This window comes from Monomorium pharaonis, chromosome 5 (genome assembly GCF_013373865.1).
Source record: "Monomorium pharaonis isolate MP-MQ-018 chromosome 5, ASM1337386v2, whole genome shotgun sequence".
NCBI lineage: Eukaryota > Metazoa > Arthropoda > Insecta > Hymenoptera > Formicidae > Monomorium > Monomorium pharaonis.
This window is the reverse complement of record NC_050471.1, coordinates 1,629,854-1,654,809: the sequence shown is the minus strand read 5'-3', so window position 1 is coordinate 1,654,809 and position 24,956 is coordinate 1,629,854. Positions and strand designations below refer to the sequence as shown.

At 34.7% G+C, this 24,956-nt stretch overlaps 2 protein-coding genes across 2 annotated transcripts; both read right to left on the bottom strand.

The window, feature by feature from the left end:
- Positions 1–2,271: 2,271 nt before the first annotated feature.
- On the bottom strand, positions 2,272–15,064 carry LOC105837434 (proton-coupled amino acid transporter-like protein pathetic). Its single transcript, XM_012682207.3, has 8 exons — positions 13,991–15,064; positions 8,550–8,612; positions 7,593–7,682; positions 6,654–7,011; positions 5,151–5,432; positions 4,766–4,944; positions 4,522–4,691; positions 2,272–2,747 (listed from the first exon to the last, which is right to left on the bottom strand). The coding sequence occupies exons 2-8, from the start codon at positions 8,603–8,605 to the stop codon at positions 2,494–2,496; spliced, it is 1,389 nt and encodes a 462-aa protein (XP_012537661.1). The 5' UTR covers positions 8,606–8,612; positions 13,991–15,064; the 3' UTR covers positions 2,272–2,493.
- Positions 14,058–24,258, bottom strand: LOC105837432 (proton-coupled amino acid transporter-like protein pathetic). The gene is made up of 8 exons (XM_036287023.1): positions 23,738–24,258; positions 23,554–23,661; positions 21,388–21,538; positions 20,820–21,026; positions 19,848–20,290; positions 17,913–18,091; positions 17,639–17,820; positions 14,058–17,028 (listed from the first exon to the last, which is right to left on the bottom strand). Exons 1-8 carry the CDS (start codon positions 23,785–23,787, stop codon positions 16,957–16,959), a joined length of 1,392 nt encoding a protein of 463 aa, XP_036142916.1. The 5' UTR covers positions 23,788–24,258; the 3' UTR covers positions 14,058–16,956.
- Between the last annotated feature and the right edge of the window lie 698 nt (positions 24,259–24,956).

Below are 24,956 nucleotides of genomic sequence, written 5' to 3'. Positions count from 1 at the left end.
GAATACGACATCTACGTCTCGTTCTCTGCTTTCGGCCTTAAGTCTGAACACGCGAGACACGCACGAAGTCGACGGAGCGTCCGACCGGCGCTGGAGAGGCGTACGTGACGACTGGAGCGCGGAGCAACAGAGCAACATGGCGGCAGCGGCGCAGGCGCGGCGAGTCAACAAGTCGGTCGCCTAGCAACGCCGACTAGCGCCGAGTACCGCCGAGTCTGCCTGCCTGCAGTCACGTACGCCACTCCACCGCCGGTCGGACGTTCTGTTGACTCCGTGCGTGCTCGCGTATTCATTTGTGCGCAGGTACGGTGTTGAGTGGTTTTGAGAATGCCGTCGCGTTAACAGACGAGCCGTCCTTTTCACGTATTTTTTCAAATGTAACGGTCGCGCCAAGTGAAATTCTCGCGCGCGGTTTACGTTTTAGTCGTGTGTGATATATTATCCATAATATCGGGATTGCCGAATAAAGTATCGGGCGATCGTTATTAATGTGCAGTTTGAGAATAGCAGGATATGTCAGCAGAAAGCGGCATCCATAGAGCGACTCGGTATTAAATATACTATTTTTTCAAGTGATACATTTCTTTATCTGCTTTTGTATTTGAGTTTAGGTTAGAAAATAATATTTATCACATTTTCAGAATCAAAACCAGAAAAGGAATGTAGCAGTAGCAGCAACAGCAGGAGCAGCGACAGCAATCAGTAAGTGAATTTTTATCAAATCAATTAATTGAATTTATATCATGTACCCAGATAACCAAACTTGCAAAAGCAGAATCCCACACAGCAGATCCATAGCCTACTGTCTCCGCATTAAGCTTGTGTTTTGTAGACAGAATCTACTGGACAAAATCTGAGCGTATTGGTAGCAGAAAAGGTTCAGATCAGTCGAATGCAGTCTCTGTCCACAGAACACGAGCTTAATGCGGACACAGTAGGTCACTATGGATATGCTGTGGGATTCTGCTTTTGATTAATATGTGGTACTGGACATTTATAAAACATGATTATGCACATTTGCATAAAACAGATTTAAAATATGAATGCATATAATTGTAAAATTTATAGATATAGCATGAACAGAACCAAATAAACGTGGATAGCATAGAAGAGACCCAAAAAGTCATGCACATTACTACGGGATTCATAAATATTTGACTGTATAGTTCAATGTGCACATTTTGTGGCGCTGATGGATGAAAACACCTTAAAACGACGCGATGACTGCTCTCAGGTTCCTCTCTGGTTAGAGACATGTACGAATGATATCAATTCAAACAAAAAGTAAAAGCCTAGAAAAAACATTTGTTAGTTTAACTTTTTATAATTGCAAATTTAAAAGAGCAATCTAAAAATTTTTTTCATTCTCGGTATAAAGTCCAATTCACAGATTGATATTATAATACATGTACTTTAATTCTAGAAAAGGATTTCCAAATCTATAAAAGAAATATAAATGAAATCTGGTTAATGTGCACGACTAATTCTACATTGTTGACCCCGATCGAGTTAATAAATGAGAATGACATAGATCTCTAATTATTATGCTCTTTTAACATGCATATATTGACATTTCTTTTTTACAATTTTAAATTAGTTTTTAAATTTCTTTCAAAAATGGATTTAAAATTTTGAAAGAAAACTATAAAATTACATACAGTAGAAATGCATACATATTTAGAGCTAAGAAATTTCATAATACTGTACCTTTTATTCTTTTCCTGATATTTCTGATGATATGATTTATTTATAAGAATTAAATAAGTTTTTGTTTGTCCAATTGATGGGGTGTACTGTTCATAGATGAACGATTCTTTTCGAATCTATTATAAACAAAAAAATACTTCTTTTTAAACAACTTTGATTTAATTCCATAAAGAATGAAAAGCTATACAGATATCTCTCTCTACTTGTGAGAGGGATTACTTCGACTTTTGATAAGCTATTAACTAAAAATTACTGAAAAGATTATAATAAGTCTTTTAAATAAATATTTAATTTATTTTATGTAAAATATAAATATTATTCGACTTACGATGAATTTAATTTATGACCGTAATCTCGGAACACAACTCTATAGTAAATAGAAGGATGTATTCATGTATTGTATCCTTTGTAGTGAAATTATCGCAAATTGAAATTCTTTTTTAATTGTAGCACAGAAATTCTTCTTGAGGTTATCACTTAATGATCACTGTCATTTGAATTTATATTTTATTTTTTATAGCGATGCATTGTAGGTGCATGGTAAAAAAAACTAAGAGACGCAAGTAAAACAGTAAATTTATAAAATTTATTATCAACTATAATAGTTTATTATATATCTAACACTGAGATCCACGAGTCAAATACAAACGCAAGAGATGTATCTTGTATAAAAATGTATCTTGTATACTAATTATAGTTGTTTTCATTAAAAACTTCGTTGCGTTTCTTGTCGACACTGGAATTCCAGTTGTATAAGAAAATCGAGATAAATCACTAAATAAAATATTACTTTTTATCACTGCTATAAAGCTCGATTATATCTTGAACTGAGATCCACGAGCCAAATATTAACGCTAATAACGAGAACGTAACTAATACAATGTTTTTCCATAACCGCCACTTAAAGATGCCCAAATGGCTTTCCCAGCACGAAATCGTCTCGACAACGGCTGGAATGCTGATGCCGAGGATAGAAAAGAATATTGCACCGACTAGCGAAATGAACGGATCCAAATCGGGTACTAGTATCGCCATGACCACTGTAAAAAGAAAAATCAAAATGTGTCACAAACATATCAATTATTATCTTCTGACTGAATTAAATTACGTTTATATAAGACGTGCCTATAAAATGCATGTTAATCCTTGTGCTATTCATATTTTTCTTACATTTAAGAGTGTTTAATGTTTTAGTTCTATAATACCAGTTAAAAGTTATTGAAAGTTATTGAAAACATTAGACTTCTTAGGTTTATTTCTTTCTTTCCTAATCAACGACAAGAAATTTTTATTGTGAGCAAAAATAAATTCAAGCTAGTTTTATTTTGACATCTTTACTTTTTCGTTAATGTTATTTATTAATTTATTAAATACTTGTTCTTTTTCCAATAAATTATTAATAAAATGAGTTTTATATATATATATATATATATATATATATATATATATATATATATATAATGAAATATCAATGATTCTTTACACTTTTTTAATTATATTATTTTTATTCTTTATATACTTTCAAAACTAATGATTTATGAGAGCCACAGTCGCCTAAACTGTATCTTTTACAATATATTACAAGAAACCTTAGGTGTAATAATTATTATTGAAAGATTAAATACTGTAATAATGAGTATCTAAAACAGCGAGCTACAATTTGCAATATTTGTTTTTGTTTAAATCAGGACTAAATGGGAAATATAATTTAAAAATAACTTAAGTAATACGTATTCGGCAATTCTATCCTAAATATTCGTGACATCATGTTTACGGAAGCTTTTAATAAACGGAAAAATCCACCGCGATCATGAGAAATCTAATCGCATTCAAGCGGTTCAGCAAACCGAAATTCCATTGCACCAAATGAAATAATTGATCCTAGTCGAAGCAAGCAGGCAATTTCTTTCTTTCTCAGTAATCAAAAAGACGCGTTGCACGTACATGCACACGAAGTGGGTGACACCAATCATTCAGTCGGCTCACCGATCGGGTTCTCCGACCTCCTCTCTACCGAGAATGATTCATCGTGGTTTAATAGTGGTTTCACCGTCTCGCGATCGCTGGAGTAACGCAAAAACGCGAACCGGAAAACGTTACGGGAAAGCGGCGTAAACTCTTTGAGGCACGTTGGTATGAAAAACATGCCGTCTCTTTAAGTATTTGACGACTATCTAACCATTTCGCCGGACTCGTATTGCATTTGTCGATAAATCGGTTGTATCTCACGTAACATAAATCCCACGAGAAAAAGGGAAAAAAATATTGGTTCGTAAAATTAGTGTTACATCACTTTTATGTTTAAATTTGCATCTAAACGAGTTAAGATCCCGATAAAAAAAAGCGGGGAGAAAATTTATAGCGCGAAAATTCTATCAGATCCGGAATAAAAATTTATGTTTACTTTTAATTCTTTTTAAAAACCACTTTTTTTAGAGATCCATTTATAGATACGAAAGAAGATACGGGTTGCTAATGCAAACGATTCGTGAATCACTCGCTTATAAAGGCAACAGTCGTTTTCCTGTATCGAAACTACTTCTATTCTTTCTCATCCTTTCCGATCAAGTTAAAAAACCACTTACGCCTACGATAACCGGTTATTCGCGTTTACTAACACCAACCGTCACTTCGTAAAGCCGAAATATTTTATCGCCGAAATATTTTAAATCGATATTCTTAAAATTAAATTTACATTCTTTTATCTGAAGAGAGTACATTAATTTTTTTTTCTAGATTGAATGTATTTTAAATGCAGTAATAATTAAATTAACGTCTTCCAACGTCAATCCAAATAATATAAGATTATTTTACCTGTTAATATGACGATGCATATCCTTAGCATCGCCTCACCGCTGGCCGCGTACCTATGACTGAAGAAGGGCTTTACGGAATCCCATATAATCTCGAGCGGCACGAAAAGCTGCAGGCCATAAGTGAAGAGGACGGCCGCGGCAATGAGGACCTTTACTACTTGTGCCAGACTGAAACATTACTTTCTCATTATTACCTTCATCCACATTCAAAGTGCCATTTAGTGAGAGATATTCCAACTTACATTTCCTCCGTTGGTAAATTTAACGTGATGCTGGCCTCCGATTTCTCGCCGAATGCGACATAACCGAACACGCCCATCATAGCGTAAAGGCCGACGACTATCGACATCGTGACGTTGAGTACGCTAGGACATCCCAGGAAGTGCTGCGGCTGTTTCATGTTGTTAGCCACGGGCATCACCTGCGATCACAATCGTATCAAAATATTAAAAAACGTGCAATTATTTGTGAATTATCAGCTTATAAAAGGCAGCAGTTGTGTATCGAGCTATTTCTATTTTTCTGCTATCCTTTCTAAAGTATCATCTATATGCCTGCGACGTCCAGTCATTCGCATCTTTCAATAACGCTAATCGTCATCGTGGAAATTAGCAACGTGAAACTTACAACGCCGATACCTTCGATGGCGAATATCACAGTCGCAAAGAAACGGGGCAGCTGCTCCACCGAGGCGAACAGCTTGTCGTTCTTGAACGATTGCAGGTCGCTACTACTGAAGATGTAGTAGAGCGTGATTGAGAAGCCGGTTATCATGAAGGTGTTCGCCAGCATCGAGAACGGCACCATGTACTTCAAATCACGCACTTGACCGAGCAGCACCAAGGCCGGGATCAGTGAGAGGATGAACAATTGTATGTCCATTTCCCTGTTGGTGTGGAAATCCGCGATCTGAAAACAAAAACGAGACTGTTAACGCTGATCAAAGAATAAATTTGCCAAAGTATCTAAAAATTTATCTGAATAGAGTTTTAGAAATAATAACTTTGTTGGGCCATCGAGATAATTATGAAGGGCGCTCAAACACGATGAGCAATGTTGCAAAAAGTTTTAACATTCTAGCAATCAATCAGATTAATGAGCTAGAGCATAATTATTTTTATTATATTTCAACGAAATTGTATTCTTATTACAGTATTATTAAATAATAAAACATTTGTAGTATATATACTTTATGTGTGCGTAATTCCGTGTCCACATTTACGTTTTAAAATGTCTCATCTTTTTCTGTTTAAATTCTCCCAATTAAAATTCAATTGTACTGTAAACCATAACTTGAGTCATTTCTTCATATATATTTTTAAAAATAAAGACAGCAAGACTTATTTAAGTGATTTAAGTAATTTACTCGTTTTTAATTATAAAAATTATATCATATTATAACAGTCGTAAAAATCGGATGGCATGGAATGTCGATTAATGTATCGTCGCAAACATAAAATAGATGACTCGTGAATGTGATACATAATCCGTAATGCAGTGATAAGATACAGATAATAGAGAAAAAAAACTATTAACAATAATTGTAACCTGAGACATGCGATAAACTATTAATTATTATTGCTGTGTTATCAAATATGTATTTATCTTATTCTACTTCACCAACAAACATAAATTAAACTAAACTTTTTCAGTTTTCTAAAGTTATCTGTTGATTAAATGTAATAATCATCGTGTATGGAAAAATATATCTATTCAATATCGCGAAATTGCAAAAATTGTGAAACACCAGTCAGTTCATCAAATTAACTTTGTATCGTACTTTATACAATAGTATCTTCGAGCTGTTAGTATAGAAAATTAACTCTCCCCGTCAGATCGCATTTAACTGACCTCGTTAATGTATGCCTAATATTTTGAGTAAACAATGTGAAAAGATTGCATGACACAATAAGCATGACGAATAGTATAATCACAATGTAAAAAAAAAAACATTTTCATACTCATTAAACTTACATTAGATTTCTTACATAATCTTTACTGCAAGCAGGAGTTAACTTACAGCTGAATGAGACAGAAATGTATAATATTTATAAGTTGTGCTCATCGTGTCAAGCATGTCTTATGCATAGATAAACCATCTGACTGTCATGAATTATGCAAGATGCATACCTGCTTAAGGGACTTAGAAATGAACACGACGTAAACGCACGACCCACCCACGTATGTCGCGCACAGCGCCGTGTTCACGAATATCTTGCTGCTGTGGGCCCAAGGCCTGAGCGACTTCGGACCACAGAGAAAGGCCGCGTACGCCGTCTCGGCGTACGTCATCTGCGGCGTCTTGGTCCGCCGGCAGAGCACGTGAGATGAACGCACCAGTATATGCACGCAATGGGCGCAAATTATGCCAATTATAATCGTGCCGATCCCGCCGAACAGTAGCCCGCCGTTCTTTATCGCGTGCGGCATAGCCAGAATTCCTGTCCCCAGAGAGGATTTCAGGAGGTGCGCCAAGGCTCCCAGATCCCTGAAACGGGCCAAACGTGAAATCTTAGACGTTACTGGTTCTCATTTCTTTGCTAAATACACAAAACGCGAACGAAATGTAGAAAAATGCGTCCTCTACATTTTTTAGCGCAATGAATTTAACAATTACTTTTAAATCTATTTGTAACAATTTTTGTTATGTATGCGTTTTATTTTCAGTTTCTAGTTGGTATTCATAATTTGTTGTTATGTTTAAAACTTATCTTAAATATAACTTTAAGACTTCATGAATTAATTATATTGTTAATATATATATTTTAAAAACATTTTTGAGTTTAAAATTAACATGTTAACACTCTTGAGCATAAAATTGTGGGTGCAAAAGTATGAATTTTTCTGTGTTTATAGATTTAATAAAAACTATAATTTTTCAATATTTTTTTAATTTTTGTGCATTTTAAACATTTTAAAACCTTTTTCTTTAAATTTTTTTATAAACTATAAAAAAACTTTTAACTATAAAAAACTTTTTTCTAAATTTTGCGAATTTAAGATAATATTGTTTTCATTAATATTTTAATATTAATTTGACACATGCCGATAAAGACTGTAGATACTTACGAAGTCGCATGTCGTTTGTCACGATGCTCGAAGGGATCATACAATTCATCCCTTTCCGAATATTCACCAATATTCGGAGCAATCTTTGTGCTAAAAATGGATAAAAGTTAAATTATTATACAAAACATTAAATTAAATGATTGAGATAAGGAAAGAATGTAATAACATGTGCATATGGAATGAGAGCATTAAAGATAATATATGTTTGTAATAAAAGAAAAGGCTTTTCCTTTCTGATATTTTTTTACTTATATTCACTTTGTTATTACTTTAAAGCATTAATGTATTAAAAATTATCGTCTTCAGTAATAGTTGTCTGTATAACTTGCATTAAAAAGTAGATAATATTTTCGGACAAAAAAAACATATAACATTTATCCATAATTCATAATATTTCACTTCTGATAAAAGAAATTTCTATTCTTCCTCTTGAAAAATCATATTGCTCACTGCAAGTTTTATATAACAATACATTAAATTCTAATTAAAAACATAAATTTAAATATAACATTTTTAGTGAGAATCTTGAAGGACTTATACACAATTATTTGTCACGTGACGTTTGATAACAAAAATTAAAAGAATTTCGATCAAGTGTTATAAGGAAAACACAACAAGCTTCCTATCTTCGCGTAAAAAGCGATACAATCGCATTCCACAACGATCATTCTTGATCAATAATGATTACCGTTGCAGACATTGCGCATATAAGCGCGTTATCTACGATTGAAGCTTATCGTTTAAGAATGACGCGTTCAAGGGGAAAGCCCTTGTCAGTCACGTATTTAAATAATATCTGCACCATTTTAGCATAGTTATCATATATAGGAAATATCAGCAAGATTTTTTGCGACACAATTAACGAAATTTATGTTCTAATTAATGTTTATTTATTTTGCTGGTCAAGTCATCACACGCAGACAATAGAGTAATATTAATGATATATGGCGGAAGTACCTGCTACTAAATTCCGTCATGGGATTGCCCGACTGGATTTTCTCCGCTCGACCCATGGCGATCCTGTGCAAGAATAACAATGTTATATAAGAATTATAAAAAGAAAATGAAAAAAGATTATTCTTTATATAGGAAATTATAGGATCCTATGCGAATCGAAAAATTGGATATTTATATAAAGAGATAGATAAAAAATGTGTTTACTTCTGCTTTGAAAATATGCATACCTATTGAAAAAGAGATTCAAAATTATATTGAAAACATATTGCTAAAACGTTTTCCTCAAAACATTATTTTTCAAAACGGTAATTGCGACAACTCAAATATACTTTATCCGGTAGTTTATTACAATTTAAAACTATTTTTTTAATAACATTCGTTCATGAAAACTATTTCCAAATCATTAAAATTATTTTCAGGTATTAAATTTAATTTATCTAGAAAATTTAATACGCGCGCGTAAGTGCATGTTTAATAAGCGTTACATTCTTTTATTCTAATTTTGCATCTTACTTTTTTTAATAAAAGGATATTTTTTAATTAAAAACACATATTATTTATCCGTCTCAATAAAAATTTGACGTGGTGTTAAAAAAGCACTCTATTTTTCGATTTTATGATTCTTTAAATACATCTAATAATATAAACAGAATAAATTACACAATAAATTATTACATTATTTCTTAATATTAATTAATTAAATGCTAGTAAATTGTAAATAAATTAATTTTATTCAAATTATTGATACCTATACGTTTAAAGCTTATGTTATAATACGTTATACGCTTATAATACGTTACAAGCTTATGTTAAATTTTAAGAGCATAAAAATAAATTTAGAAATTATTTAATATTTCTTATTATAAGAATAAAGAAATGTGTAATTGCAACATTAACAGTCGTACAGAAAGAACATCTTTATTTTTTTGCTGAAAATAATTATTTTGAGCCAAAAACAAGTAAAAAATTTAATTATTGGACGTTATTAAGGTGATTGTTCAAATAATAAAACTTTTACAAGTTACCATGTTTAAGCGTTTTACATAATTATTTTAATAATCGTCTTACATAACTATTATGATTTAATTGTTTTCTAATTTTTTAAAATTGTTATAAAATTGTTTTCTAATTTATAACTAGCAAAATTTTTAGAATTTACAGTAAATTTTTCCATGTATCAATTCATAAAATTCTTGATTTTTATTAATGCACATATACATTGGAGTTATAAAAAATCGATAATTTTAGAACTAAAAAGAATTACTAGCGCATTGAATAAGATAAACGTTATCTGATCATACTGTTTGGAAACGGAAGGCTTCCTCGGCCATATCACATTGTAAATATAAAACAATCAGCTAAACAAACATTGATTGACCGCGATTTTTTTTACTAATGCGAATCAGTGTTAATCCGTGAAGCATTCAAAAGAATAATCATACTATGATTGGCGCCACAATCGATTGCAATATCTTTTTTTAACATTTAATTATCGATATTGTTACGTGTTATAGACAAGATTATATACACGTGCAACTAAAGTCTTTATGCTTGTATCTATGTCCATGTAACTCATTGCGGAAGTTTTTAAACTGATAAAATTGTATCATTAACATTTTTGATAACAAAAAAAACGTGCTAAAGTCAATGCCAAGTTACGTTTTGGATTAGTCATTCGGAAAAATTGTTACACTTTTTGCTCCTGCTTCTCTATGAATCAGCATTGATAAATATTTAAATTACAGAAATCTGCGAGTTTCTGAAGCTACTGTTTAACAAGATTAATACGCTGTAATGAAATCTTGGAGATATATTGCTTTTCAAATTTGCTACTTATAATTTAAATAACTCTAAATAAAGAAACGATCAATAAAAAGATCCAATACCAGTTTTGTTTAATCAGATGTAAAAGGTTTGCAAAGCAATAATGAGATCTGTGAAAAATCAATTGAAAGTTTTATCAACGAGAATTGTGACATTTAATTCAAGGCTTGTGTGTATGCACTCAATTATTATCGATCGTCAATTTTATCTAATGTTTTGATTTATTGATTGTGAGATATTAATGGCGTATATTAATAAGGACAACAAAAGGAATTTAGATAGGAAAAATAGCACAGCGAAAGAAAAGAGATGCGAATTTCTTAAGACTTGTTGACAGAAGTGGTCAGTTGCGTAAAGGAAAAAAAATACAGATCTAACATGTACGTACACGTTATACATCTGACAAATGGACACTATATGATGCTTCACCTTGACCAATTTTCTTAAAAAGTTTCTCCGAAGTTTATTTGCCAATAAAAACCATGCGCGCTTGTGTTCCGACGACCGATGACGAAAATACTTCATCGATTGCGATCCAACGGACAGCCCAGGATTCGCATGGGAAATTAATGGGATAAAAAAAAGTCAGAGTTGTGTAAGAAGAGGGCCCCCTGCACCCGAGATTGCAGCCGGCCGATAGCGATCAATTCTTGATCTGCTTTCGCCATTTTACGTAAAAGCGCCCGGAAAATGACTCGATATTACGCGAATAAATTCACCACGTTCTCACTCAGTAGTAGCAAACAGATCTAAATGAATGATTGTGGATCTTTGAAGATCCTTGATTGTATGAGCGTAGCGCGTTGAAATCTCTATACGAGAGATTTCAATGTTGCGAAGGTCTCACGCAATTGAAACTACAACTCATAAATATTCCACAAAGAGCAAAGAATAATGCCGACAAGAAAATATGCAAGGACAATGATTGCAATTTGCGAATAATTGGAATTTAACCGCGGAAAAAATATCAAACGTTATAATGAAAGATTTAATATTATATAATTATAATAATGAATAGCATTATAATTGCAAACATTCATAAGTGTATATAAATAAATATATAATTATGTCTGTAAATTAAGTGAATTTATTAAAACTGTAAAATAAATAAATTTAAGTAAAATAATAATTTGACTAAAGTTCTTATTCGATTGAAGAATTTTCATTTTTAGCAATATAATATTTAATGTATTAGCTAAAAAAATAAAAAAAAAGAAAGCATTTTACTTCAAAAGAAAAAGATTAATGTATTAATATATTTAACATTACACACACACACACACACACACACACACACACACACACACACACACACACACACACACACACGTATATAATCAATATTTTTATTTCTACATTAATACGTCATATCGCAAGATAAGACGTAACAAGATCTGTTTCTCGGTACATTTTGCCAGTAGCGATTCTTTATAAGTTAATCAATAAATTAGTTCTCGCAAGATAGATTATTTCACAGAAGATAAGATAAATTTTATTGTAGATAATTATATATAAATCTTATATCACAGATTGAGTGTCAAGTGGTTTTTATTCGCAAAGAGATTTCAAAAGAATTTAATTAAATGAGATATCCACACTTTGTCATCTTTAGCTGTCATAACTTGTAAAATTGTCTTCGTGTATGTGTGTATGTGTGTTTCAAATTTATTTAAGTTTTAAAGTTATTTAAAGAATGATTATCACATTTTAAATTATTTATAATAGACATCTTGTATTACAAATCATCCTATCGTTAGTATCGTTATTATTTTTATCTGCTATGGTAAAAAATTGAAAAATCTGATAAAATTTAGACTTTTTAAGACTTTTACAAGTTAGGATTTATTTATATTAATAACATATTAACATATTATGAAAAAATAACTGTCAATATATTGTAAAATCCTATAAAATATATCAATCTGCATTGTATAATCTATTGTTTGCATTGCTTTAATAATTAACTGCAAGTAATTTAATTACGCGACGTTCATTACACTTTTTTTGGCAGGTCAGTAAGTTAATGCAATGTTTACATCGCATGAAACATTACATCTCAAAGAGAAATGCCTTTCGAATCTTATTGCATTTCGAAAGGTCTCGTGAATGTCCGTCTCTTTCAGCGATATCCGATATTTGATATTTGATAAAAATGTAAACATCTACAATGATATTTACAATATCGATGTATGTATCTAAATATTGTTCTTCGCGCGTATCGCTTTTATCGGATCGATTGTTTATCGTATGTTAATGGAGAAGAATAAGCGCGCATCAAACAGGATCACTTTATAATAATGCTTTATGAATTAATCTTTTATCAACTAAATACCTAACACAAATTATTATCAGTTAAATCTATTAGCTAAATCCGTATTCTTTTCTTATCCATACGATAGGACATTCATTTATAAAAGGCTAACTGTACGTAATTATCACATATCGTTTCTTAGCAAATGTTAGCACAGCGTTTAGGAATGTCTGTCATAAATCATAAATGTAATGCAACAGTACAATTTATTAAGTGTGTTACACCCATTGTCTCATTGAATTTTCATAAGAGACTTTTTAATTTTTATCGATTCTAAATATTTAATGACTTTAGAAAATAATCGTTAAAATCGGCACATCAGAACATTTCACAACAAAAAAAATTGTACGTTTTATGCAGTATTAAAATATATCGTGGAAATGCTTTGTAATTAAAAAATTCTTATACGTTCTTAAAAATATTTACAAAGGGATAGACACTAAAACTGCTTTAGTTATCTTAAGAATGTTAATTTAGAGATTTTGTCTTACAACGCAATTCTAATTTCAACACAAAGTCAGTCGTTAAAATTTCTCATAAAGATTCAATAGAGCAATCTCGTAAAGATTCTAAGCAAATCTGCATATATTTATGCAAAATAATTCGTATCGTTTCCCGCAGCCGCAGGCTATGTCTACATATAGATGTAAAAATCGGTTCAGTAAGAAAAATAAATCAATTGACAACAGGATAATTAAGAGAATTAAGTTAGTATCTAATTATGTATCATAAAGTAAGAAAAAGTTTTACAAACTAAAGAAACATAATAATGTTGATTATTTTTAGAAAATATAGTCGGAAAATATATAAATAATAAAGAAAAATAATTTTATATTAACAAAAAGTATATCATTAATATAAAAAGATTACGTCATAGTGTGCAATTTAATGACCGGAAAAAGATATATTAAATAGCATACTATGATATAAGTTTTTTATATATTAATAATATAATTATATATTTAATTAAAAACTGTATATTGCCCTAGTCCTTAACACCATGTAAAAATTTGATTATCATACTTAAATTACTGCTATTTAATTTTCTCAAAAAATTATTTTCGTTTTCATGATTTCATAAAACTGACTGAGGAATACTTAAACTTCACATTTATTATATAGACAGAACTATTTCGTTTCCTTCGAGTGAAAATACACAATTTTCGAGTAAACAAGCCGTCTCTAAATCAGAATCTTCGTCGCAACCTTCGGGCGATGATTCAAGTAACAAAAAGTCTATTTTCATAAATTTTCTCGAATACATTTACGACACGCGCGTAACTTGTGCCGTTAAAGTCATACTTACTCTTGCGAATTGAAACGTGGACGCGAAGATGTTTGACTTGCAAAGAAACTTGCTTTATTTCTTTCTCTGATGACGTTTGAAGTGCACCGAATCCTCCGGATTTACATTGTCACTCCGCGCATATGGAAATGTCGTTCCCCTCGTTTAATTGAACGCGCGAATTATTTCCTTATTCTACGATCCAGCTTAAACTCTCGCGCGTTAGAGGCCTTTATTTTCTCTCTGTCTCTTTCTGTTTCCCCTCTTCTCGTGGAGCACGATGCGCTCACGTGAGTTCCGATCGAGCGAGAATTATATACTGAGAGTTCTACCCAAGGTCTCTCGTACCCTTCTGTCTTTTCTCTCTCGTAAAGGCTACATTTATAATATAACGAGATAATAACTTATCAGCAGATTATTAAATCTATCCAAGTATGATTTGCAAGTTTCCCAGACAAAAATCTAGACGAATCGCGATCCCGATAAACCCCGCGGCCCGCGCGAGGATACAATGACCGACTGATCTTCGCCGATTAAATACGGTGATTATATATACTGTTAGTCTTACTGATATCGCGAATCTACGTCGCGCGGATTTTTCGGGAAGATAGTAATTTGAAGATCGCACGTTCTCGCGCAGCGAGGTTGCGATCGGACGGATTCTTTCACTACGGCGACGACGAAAACTCGTGCGGCGGCTCCACCATGAAGAACTTCGCGATTCCCGTGACGAATTGTAATCTAACAATAATAACTCATCCGCGTAGTGTGCTCCTCGAATTCCATCGGAAGTTAACGTCGTCGTTTCCGCGATGGTACGATCTCTCTGGGGGTTTGCTCTCTCACGTGGACGGATCTGGCGGTCATCCGGGAGACCTGGCTGACTCCTCTCGTCGTTCGAAACCACTGAATGGAGTCCGCGTGGATGGATAGCGGACCGCAAATTAATCTCCCGTCGATTCCGCTGAGCTCCCCCCTTTTTTTCTTCTTTTTACCGGTCTGCCGCTGAAGACGGGAGGGAGGCGATGACAATAACGAGGAGTAAATAAACGAAATTAATCCGCGGTGAAACAAATGACAGACCGCACACGACTGGGCAAGTTCCTTGGCGTTAGCCAGGTATATATATACGGGCAGTCAATACACGTGAGTGACTACCGCGAACACGAGCTTCCTCACTCGTATACATCGAGTACACCGAGAAGGGAGGGAGTAGATAGTGACAGCGTGTAATATACTCGATTCGACGTACGCTTTGGAGTGCGCGCGATAAACGGTGTGGGCAGGAATCAAAGCAGGCAAATTCGCTTGCTGGCACATCATAGGTCCAAAAAAAAAAAAAAAAACAAAATCACTTCATACGAATAATCAGAGGGCGTGGGATTTAAATGTCGTGGGCCGACACACGCACAAATCGTTTGAAGAGCTCGTTGAAACGTTCTTTCAGAGCTAAACGATTAATTGGCACCATTACCGTGCAAATGTAAAGAAGAAGGCGAACGATAATCTGGCTTCTTTATTTCTCTTTGGAAATTTGTTCGTCAAATCCTGTCACATAGTCGGCAATATATAAAACAGATGTAGAACGTGACGCGCGTAAAATAATTACGAAGACATTCGTAAACAAGTATTTAGGTAAACTTGGATGTACGAAATATAGGGATACTCCTCGGTGTTTGCGTGTTTTCATGAATGAGCAGTCTTAGTGTGATATCGGAGATAACAACATCCGAACACAACGAAATTATATTATTAAGGCGCTTTGTAATATTTCAAAACCGTGCGACCATCGGATCTGCTTTCCGCTTTCACGTTCTTCCCTTCCGCCTAATCTTTCCTAAGCGGTACGTCGCTTCCGGTTCTCCATCCTATCCCAGCGCGCTTATCCTCGCTCGAGCGGGCTCGAGCTCGAACGTGTAATTAATCGATTAACGGCACTTTTACAGAGAGAGAGATCGAAGGATCGGTTTAAAAAAAAAAAAAGAAGAGAAACGAACGCGAGCGGACCACCGCGCCGCGCCGCCGCTTAGATCGCCGGTATAATCGTCGACACGTCGTCGGCCTCCTGGAGAATACTATACGTCGAGTAGCGGCGTGAATCGTGTTTCGTATTACCCATAGGGACGTCGCGCGGTTATCCGACTGTGCGAGATCGGCGCTGCTGATCGTTTCGCGCCTCCGGATCTCGCGCGCGCGCGTTCCCTTTCACCTTGTCGCCTCGTCTCCTTCCGTTCACCGGGCGCGCGCATATGCCATCTCCCTTCGTCTTTCTCTCGGCAAGAAGACCCCCGTAGGCCCCAGGGACCCGTGGGCCCCTACCCTTCAGCCTCCCTACCCCATCCCACCTCCTCTGGACCGCTGCGCCGCGCGCAATGCAGTTTCTCATTGTGGCCTGTCGCTCTTGTTCCACATCGCGATCGCGGCGCAACTCGGCGCGCGCGTTACGTAAATGCCGGCCAAGGGAAACTGATGGTGTTTCTCTCCTCCCCCTCCCCCGGGAATGTCGCAAGTCGCCACATTCCGATCTTTACGGAAATTAGAGGTCCTCGATCACCGGCGTGACAGTATCGGTCACGTTGATCTCGAACATGTAAAGGCGAGAAAATCGCAAGGGGGAGGAAGGAAGGAGAGAAGGAGGGGAAAAAAAGAACGACCGAGATACATACAACGTATCACCCCTCACGATGCCAACCAAGCCCATAACGAGAGCGCGGAGCACGAGAGATTATTTCTTCCCGCACGGAACACACTGCGCGGGGAAAGCAAGCGCACGGAGATTTCCTGATGGCGTACGTCTGACCCCTCGTCCTCATCCTTTCGCTTCGCCGGCCACTCCGCGAGAAGTCCTTCGTCTTCTATCGCGGTTAATTGCCCGCGACATCATCAAGTTACATCACCTCTGATTTGCGTAGCTCGAATTATATTATCTCGCGGCAGGGAGAGAGTTCATTTGCTAGAGCGTCTCAAGTAGTTTGATAAGCTATCGATCAACATTCTTCCTGTTTCGTTCCACTATATTCTTTGACAATCAACCAGACGCTCTCTATCGTCCCAAAAATCTGCAAAATAACACGGGTTGCATCATTTAAAGATTATACGTGTATATTAAGAGATTATATGTGCAAATTTGTTACGTTCGGGCGAACAATAACAATATATATTTATGTACACGCGGTAACATCATGACAGATTAAATTGAAAAAATGATAAGTCTTAAAGATTGTGTCAATTTCTTCTTTCGGGTAATTAAGAAGTTAAAGAAGTCGACGCTCTAAATAGATTTTTTTTTAATTTGCAGAAATTAATCTCGAACACTTGACAAACTTAAAGTGAATCTAATCTTTTTTCAAGTTTTACGCGATATAATACTACATTATGTAACAACTGCGGAAAGTCGGCTTTTTCGGCACGAGTGAACGCACGAGCCAAAGACGAGTGCATGTGAGTATGATAACGAAGATAAAGAAATTAAAAATAATCAAACGTATAGAAAAGCTTTTCTGCACGATTTACACTATCTATTAAAAAACAAAAATTGTGTAATAATGAGTTTTACTTGTATGAAAAAACTGTCCCGTGTGGAAATCGGCAACTATCGCACGAAAAGGATGACTTTCGACGCACATGTAAAATTTTATTGCGTATCCGCATTTCTAAGAAAAGTCGTACCAAGATCAGCAGCCACACGATGCAAATAGCGATGTTCTTCGCGAGCATCGTCCTCGTGGCTTCCGCCCACTTGGTCGACGTCTCGATTAGTATGGGTATCAGCAGCATGATCGTCGACATACCCAAGGCGGAAAACAAGCCCAGCAAGGGTACCATTTGGGGCACGGCGATGGCCAGCAGTGCTACGTACGGAAAGAAGGACAAGGACGAGTTACTTCCTAGCAATTACAGTCGGCATTCGTGCTGCCGCCGCTCGTGATCGCGATACGCTTACTGGTGCCGATTACGCCGCCCAGTCGGAGCGAGCTCTCATAAAATCGTTGATGCAGCGAGCTCCTCGCGGCGACTCTCGCACGAATCATGGGCCACAGCACGCTGATCGGGACGTAGTTCGCCAATCCGAAAGTAAACAGGACCGATAGGGAAATGGCTATTTTCACCACTTGAGCCAAGCTGTAAAATGAGAACGATAAGATGAATGGGCCATGAATTGTAATTCCCTCAAGTGCCCCCCGTGAGGACCGAGACACACTTGTGACTGATACGAATCTAAAATTTTATCGCGAAGATAAATATTTAGATTCGAGATATGGTAGTGATATTCTTTTTTTCTTTCTTTTTATTTCCGGCTTAGGCATGTCAGCAATTTATAGAGCAATTACATCAGAAACGAGGGATCTAGATTAGCACTCAGGTATAATTAAGATGATACCGTATAATTTCGTTCGTTCATAACGATTGACGAGAAATTATCACCGATTATTCATCCGGAAATATCGCATTATTAATGTTATTTAAATTTCAAACTGCCTGCAGCAGCATCGCAGGAATGCAGTGTAACTTTATTAAATCATTGAACGAGGTGTGTACTATTATGTAGGCTAACTCGAATATTTGCGCCGCAGCAATCAGAAAGAAATGGAAGGAGTGAAGGTAATTTGCTCGCGATCACTTTGTTATATGCGTAACCACTCTTTATTATGCTACATTAGCATGGTGTTGTGATTTCAATTCTTCTTCTATTAATAAATATTAACTAACCACATCGTGAATTGAATCAATTTGTCAATAAATTATGCAACAATGTATAATAACAGCGAAAATAAACGTTTTATATTTCTAACTTTTTATAGTAGTAAAGATAAAGTTTCCATCGATATAATTTATTTATCTTAATAATATTTGTTAGATTTTATCTCCCCTTAGTTAATACTGATAAATTAAGTTTTTGATATGTATTATATCAGATTTTCCCAATGCACGTAACTCAATGAAGAAATTCTATAACAAAATTATAAGATAAGCTACGTTACTGGATGTGTGTTTCATGCCTCGTGTACATTTCGTGTTAATAGATGATACAGAACGTTACGTAAAGATAAATGATCGATTTAGCAATCAATGTAAAATCAAAGCGTATCGATTAGAAGATAAGCCTGATAAATTACAATGAAATTTTCTTAATAAATTGCAATGGGATTTTCCCAGAGTAGAACACATATTGTGATTAACGACACATAAAATTTATTGTCCAGATGCAATGACTATGATGATTCAACTGAGGTTGTCTTTAAAGTTAGATTCAAATCAGAGTCGTACTCGAGTCCTTCGCATTTACGGGGTCAAACTGACCCTCACAATTGTACATTGCGTACGTATTTTCTACGGTTGGCTGGCTCGTTTCGCTTTTGCTAAATTTAAAGTTATTCGAAGGCCTCGCCGATGGATATGTCGTCTGTTCTCGTGACTCTTACGCGAGTGTTTAAAGTAAATCGTGAATACCAAACACGTAGAGAATGCACTCGCAATCACGTAAATGTTAAGCGCATCCTGTTCTGCGATCACCGATTACGCGAGGTTAATTATACAGCTGTCATTAAAAACAGCCAGCCAACTTTATATTTACCAATTGTCGCGCGTTAATGCACAGTTTAATTGCTACTGATAACAAGTTATTTGTAATTCCTGGCAAACGGCAAATTTTATTTGCATAAAAATCTGATGTAATTTTATCAAATATTTCGTTTGCGAGTGATCCGTAAAACTAGCAAACTTTTCAACTAAGTATAATTAACTATAATTGGCCAAAAGAGAAAGGGAAAAGAGAGAAAGAAATATGTCAAATACGTTGAACTTTGAAAAGTAATAATTAAATCTAGACATGTGCGGTGCCGTAAGGGTTTCGCAAGACAGAAATTAGTCCACCTACGTCTCCATCATGGGCAAGTTCTTGATGACGGTGTCACATGCGTCCGGATACTTATTGTAACCGAGGAAACCGAAAGTCAGATAGACAACGATGTTCAGCAACGTGCTGACGGCAATCAAACGCGGCATGTGACCTGGATGCCTCATTGTGTTCTCCAGCGGCAGGTACAGGGTCATGTTGTGCAAGGCGAACAGGAAAATGGCGCAATACATGGGCACAGGCAGAACCTCCGTTAGGGCGTCGAGTCTACGGGGATCGGGGACGTCGTCCAAGAAGTAGTAGACCGCGATACAAATTCCGAGGAACAGGAAGAGAGTGCCGATAACGGAGAAGGGCGCCAGGTACTTCAGGTTCGGCACGAAGCCCAAGGTGCAGGTGAACGGAAGAAGGATGACGATATAGACGCGCGGGTCCATCTCAAACCCCGAGAAAAATTCAATCACCTGAAAATGTACACGAGGCATGAAATACATGTTATCCAATTTGTTATCTCTAAATCTAAAAAAGAGATATATCTGAGATTGCATCGAGACGAACAAAAATTTTATCGTGAAAAATGCAAGTAATCGTAATTCCTCGTAAATATCGATTTCCTGTAACTGTGTCTTATCATATTTCTTAATTTTTTTTTTAATTTCTGATATTTTTTTGCAACAATAATAAGGTGAGGTAAGACTGGCGCAAATAAGATAGAACGCCACGTTTTGATAAAATCCTTCGGACAAACTTTGATCGGTGTTTTTTTAATTGAAGTAACACGAACTAAATAATTGTAATTTCCGGGTACGAGCCCGAGCGAAAAAACTCTTCTGTAAGAAAAAAAGACTCGCGGTCAAAGACTCGATCGTCGGCTTAAAATTGAGGTCGGGAGATACGTAAAAGGATTTTCATATGTATAATAAGAATCGCCAAACGGACGTCACGATGCCGCTTTATCGTTTCGACTTCCGGCATTGGGTACCTGTGTCGTACCTGTTGGAACGACGTGGCCACGTATAAGATGTATATCACTGCGGCCTGAAAGTGCACGAAGCAAATGATCACGTTGGTAACTACGCCGAATAGCCTGGCGTACTTTCGAATCCTCTCCGGACCCGCCTGGAAGGAGAACTGCGCCGTTTCGGCGAAATCCAGCATGGGCACGTGATTGCGCCTGCATAACACCTGGGAGCACTGCACCTGTACATCGAGAAAGAGAAAGAGAGAGAAAGAGACAGGAAAACCTGCCTGCATTCGGATGCGCCTCGCGCGACAGAGGACCTTCCTTTCGCTCTATGTTTAACGGCTTATCTCATCTGCGACGCCGCGCGCCGCAGATGATTCGCAAACAATCGATTCATCGTGTAAGGTATAAGAGCAGATATCATAAACAAGAAAGAGGAAGAGAGAGAGAGAGAGAGAGAGAGAGAGAGAGAGAGGTACGCTTCTCTTTACGTTTCTCGTTAATTGTTTTTATTTTTGAAAACGCTAGTTTCGATAACGCTCTAGACTCTAGACTCTAGATGAAGGCACTTGTTCGCTTTCCCACATTCTCACGTACGATGATAATGGCCGTATGAATGCATAACGCGCCGACGACGACACCGCAGAGGATGGACATCACGTAGCCGGTCCTCCTGAAGGCGTGCGGCAGAAAGAGTATACCGGTGCCAATTGCACACTTCAATAGATGCATGAACACGGCGAAGTCTCTGTAACGATTTTATCACGGATAACGTAATTGCAACCTGTTTCTTTACTGATGTCTTATAATAGATTGTAATCAATAAGATAATATTTCAAAATCCAATTTTTAATACTTATGAACTTTTAGCGAAATTCATTGTGACAAATTACATACAGATTCGCGCACATTTTATACAAAAAGAGCAGTTTTTCCCTGAAATCTTTAAAAGTTTAGATGAATACATATCTGAAAATAATTATTCTGGTTACATCACAAAGAAATTATGTGAAACACTCAAATTGCTAGAATGTCAAAACAGTTTTTTTTAGTCTTGCTTATCATGCTTGAGTGTCCTACATAATTATTTTAATGATCCAACAAAATTATTTTCAAATTAAGCTAAATTTTGCGACACTTTAGTAAAAAACGAATTATAGGTTAAATTTTCAAAATTAAATAATTTACAGACATACACATATAGACATATATTATTAAGAATTGCAGAATTTTTTAACATTCTTTAATTATTTTAACATTGACATTTTTGTGCACAGAAAGAAAGAATGAATTTTAAAATATTTAAAATTTAGCATACATAAAAATAATTTTTTTTAACTGTTACAAAAATTATTAGAATATTTAAGTTATTTGCTAGAATGTTGAAACTATTTGCAGTATTGCTCATTACGCTTGAACGTTCTACATAATTATTTTAATGATCCAACAAAATTTTATCTGTATTTGTAGCTAAATTCTAAGATGTTCCTTATTAAGGATCTTCTTAATAAGTTGAGAATAGTAAAGGTTTAGATTTTTAACATTTTAGATATTTAAAAATTTATGTAAACAAGTATTGATTCCCGTTTCAAAATAGTCGACCGAATAATCAAGATAACACCTAGACAGGAAATGAATAGTCATATAATTTTAAAAGTCATTCTTCGAAAGTCTCAATAATTTAAAAAGATTTGAAAGTACGTGTATATTAAAATGTTAAAGAAATCTTATTAATAATATAGAATTAACTGTTAGTTTATCAGAACTTACACGTATAATGAAAATTTATATTATTGTATTTTATACTGAAAACATTTTTCATACCTCAATTGCGATAAATACTTCATTTTGTATTGCATAATTGGTCATGCATAGTATATACAAAAGAAAACATAATGTGCAACATTATTACTTTTTAGAAGATACAAGATATCTCTCATTTTTGGATTAAAAAAAATTAATTGTTTACTTTTTAGTTACTTTTAATAGTTTAAACCTTAGTGAAGCAAATTAAAGATAAGAAACTTGCACAAAAATGTTTATTAAGTTATAAACTGTTTGCAAAACTTTCAACGTGTTTTACTCAGAACAAAATTGTTACCACAATAATTTTTTTTTTTAATTTGCTTGACTCAAAAATTTTCTACGAAATATTCACATTTTCTTTTCTTGTTTGAATTATAATAAAATAATAGTTTTAATTTTTTATTTTTTAAGAAAATCTTGGGGGGAAAAAACAAAAAAGGATTTTTTCAAAATTCTGCCGTTTTTTGCACGTACACATACGCACACACACACATGCGCATATGCACGCACGCAGACATAAAATATATTTTTTTTATTAAATTACGAATTTATATAAATAAAAAAATTTCTTTTAATCTCCCATTTCTGCATCTTAAATTATAGCAACAGTGAGACGGTATTTTTTTACGCGCTCTTAAAGATTTACAAATAAATAATTACCCAAAATATTTCTTTTTTAAAAGACATATAAGATAAATAAAAAACTATGTAAGAAATATTCAAACAATATCAAACAATAAATGTATTAAATTTAATTTCTTTACGAGAGATAACTTTTACATTTTTTCCTTCAAAAATTCTTAGAAATAAGTATAAAAATAAAACTGAATATCTCTTTCAATATTCTTTAATTCACTGCACATTGCTTGTTTGTTTATTAATATAAAATCATGTATAAAAATCATATATATCTTTAAAAAGATTTTAATTGATCTAAGGTAAAAGTATAAAACGTACGAGGTCAAAGGTGCGGATGGGCGATCAGCGAAAGGATCGTATTCATCCTCCTGAGTCTGCCGTTCAACTTGAACATCTTCCATGTTTCGTTTCATTGCGATGTGAGATCTGTTGTCATCGTCGATCGAGAACGCAGATACAGTGAAACGGAATATCTTAATACTTAAGGCGAGACTTATCTTACTTGTCGATCATATCGCGCGTTGCCTGGAACTCCGCAAGGTTCGTCTCCATTCCTGGAGCTCTTCGACAATGCGAAGCATCCGGATCTCTCACTCGCGGATTCCGTCGGACGATGACAACCGATAAATTATCTATTAACCCTTCTTACGCGACATTCAATGGCGTTATTAATGCACCTTTGCGAAGCAGAAGCGGCATTTAATCTCGATAGGAGAACGCATTTGCACGTAACGCGATTGTCGAAGAAAACGTGACGGTTTCAAAACGCAGCAGTTACAAAACGCGATTAAGCCAAACGGACTGACAATTACCTCTCGTAACTTCATTTGACATTTATCCAAGGAGTACGAAGTCGTCTCGAATTATCGATTTAAATATCGCCTGTGTTCTGCGAAATTACAAGGAAAGAAAGAAAGAAAGAAAGTGACTCTTAAACTAATAATACAAAAGTATATTATACATTATAATTTTTAATTAAAATACTGCTAAAATTTCTCTACATGTTTTCTTATCTGGATTATAAATCATATTCAAACTCAGTGTGTTTAAAATTATCATTAAAAATTAATAAACGCGGAAGAATTACAAATCAAAAACATACATACATATATATATATATATATATATATATATATATGTATGTTTTTGATTTGTAATTCTTCCGCGTTTATTTATATATATATGTATATATGTAGGACAAGCGTATCATTATTACACATGAATTATAACTTTTCTTATTCTTCGATAATATCATTTGCAGGACCCAAACAGTACATGCTTTTACAGATTACATCTAAGAATATGGTACAACTTCTATGTTCGGATTTATTATTAAAATATAAATTATATTGTATGTTATTATTCTATGATTATAGAGGCATAATTACTTTGATATTCTGTTAATGAAAGATACAAGTTCTAAAAGCAATGCACCAGTGATAACATAGGGAAAGTCCTGCCAAATTGAGACGGCGCCTAAGCCGGATACTATAATTACCAACCAAACAAAACACAGTAATAGTTTAATTATTAATAATGATATTTTTAATTTAATTTCTATACTTCCCTATATATATATATATTCCCTTACCCTGTATATTTATAACATTTAGGATACATAACTTCCCTTTCTCTTTCTTTCTTTTTCTTCATGTATCTTCTCTCCTCTGGCAAAATTTTTGTTTATTACAGAAACGACGTTTTGACCCTTGATTTGGGTC

Excerpts from the sequence above, each read along its gene's own strand:
- LOC105837434 (XM_012682207.3), bottom strand. The coding sequence starts at position 8,605 with ATGGGTCGAGCGGAGAAAATCCAGTCGGGCAATCCCATGACGGAATTT. Across the intron at positions 5,433-6,653 it reads TTTCTAAGTCCCTTAAGCAG|ATCGCGGATTTCCACACCAA; the intron begins GTATGCATCTTG and ends TTTTGTTTTCAG. Across the intron at positions 4,692-4,765 it reads AATTTACCAACGGAGGAAAT|TCTGGCACAAGTAGTAAAGG; the intron begins GTAAGTTGGAAT and ends GTAATGTTTCAG.
- LOC105837432 (XM_036287023.1), bottom strand. The coding sequence starts at position 23,787 with ATGGAGACGAACCTTGCGGAGTTCCAGGCAACGCGCGATATGATCGAC. Across the intron at positions 21,027-21,387 it reads TTCATACGGCCATTATCATC|GTGCAGTGCTCCCAGGTGTT; the intron begins GTACGTGAGAAT and ends CTCGATGTACAG. Across the intron at positions 20,291-20,819 it reads TGGCCACGTCGTTCCAACAG|GTGATTGAATTTTTCTCGGG; the intron begins GTACGACACAGG and ends GTACATTTTCAG.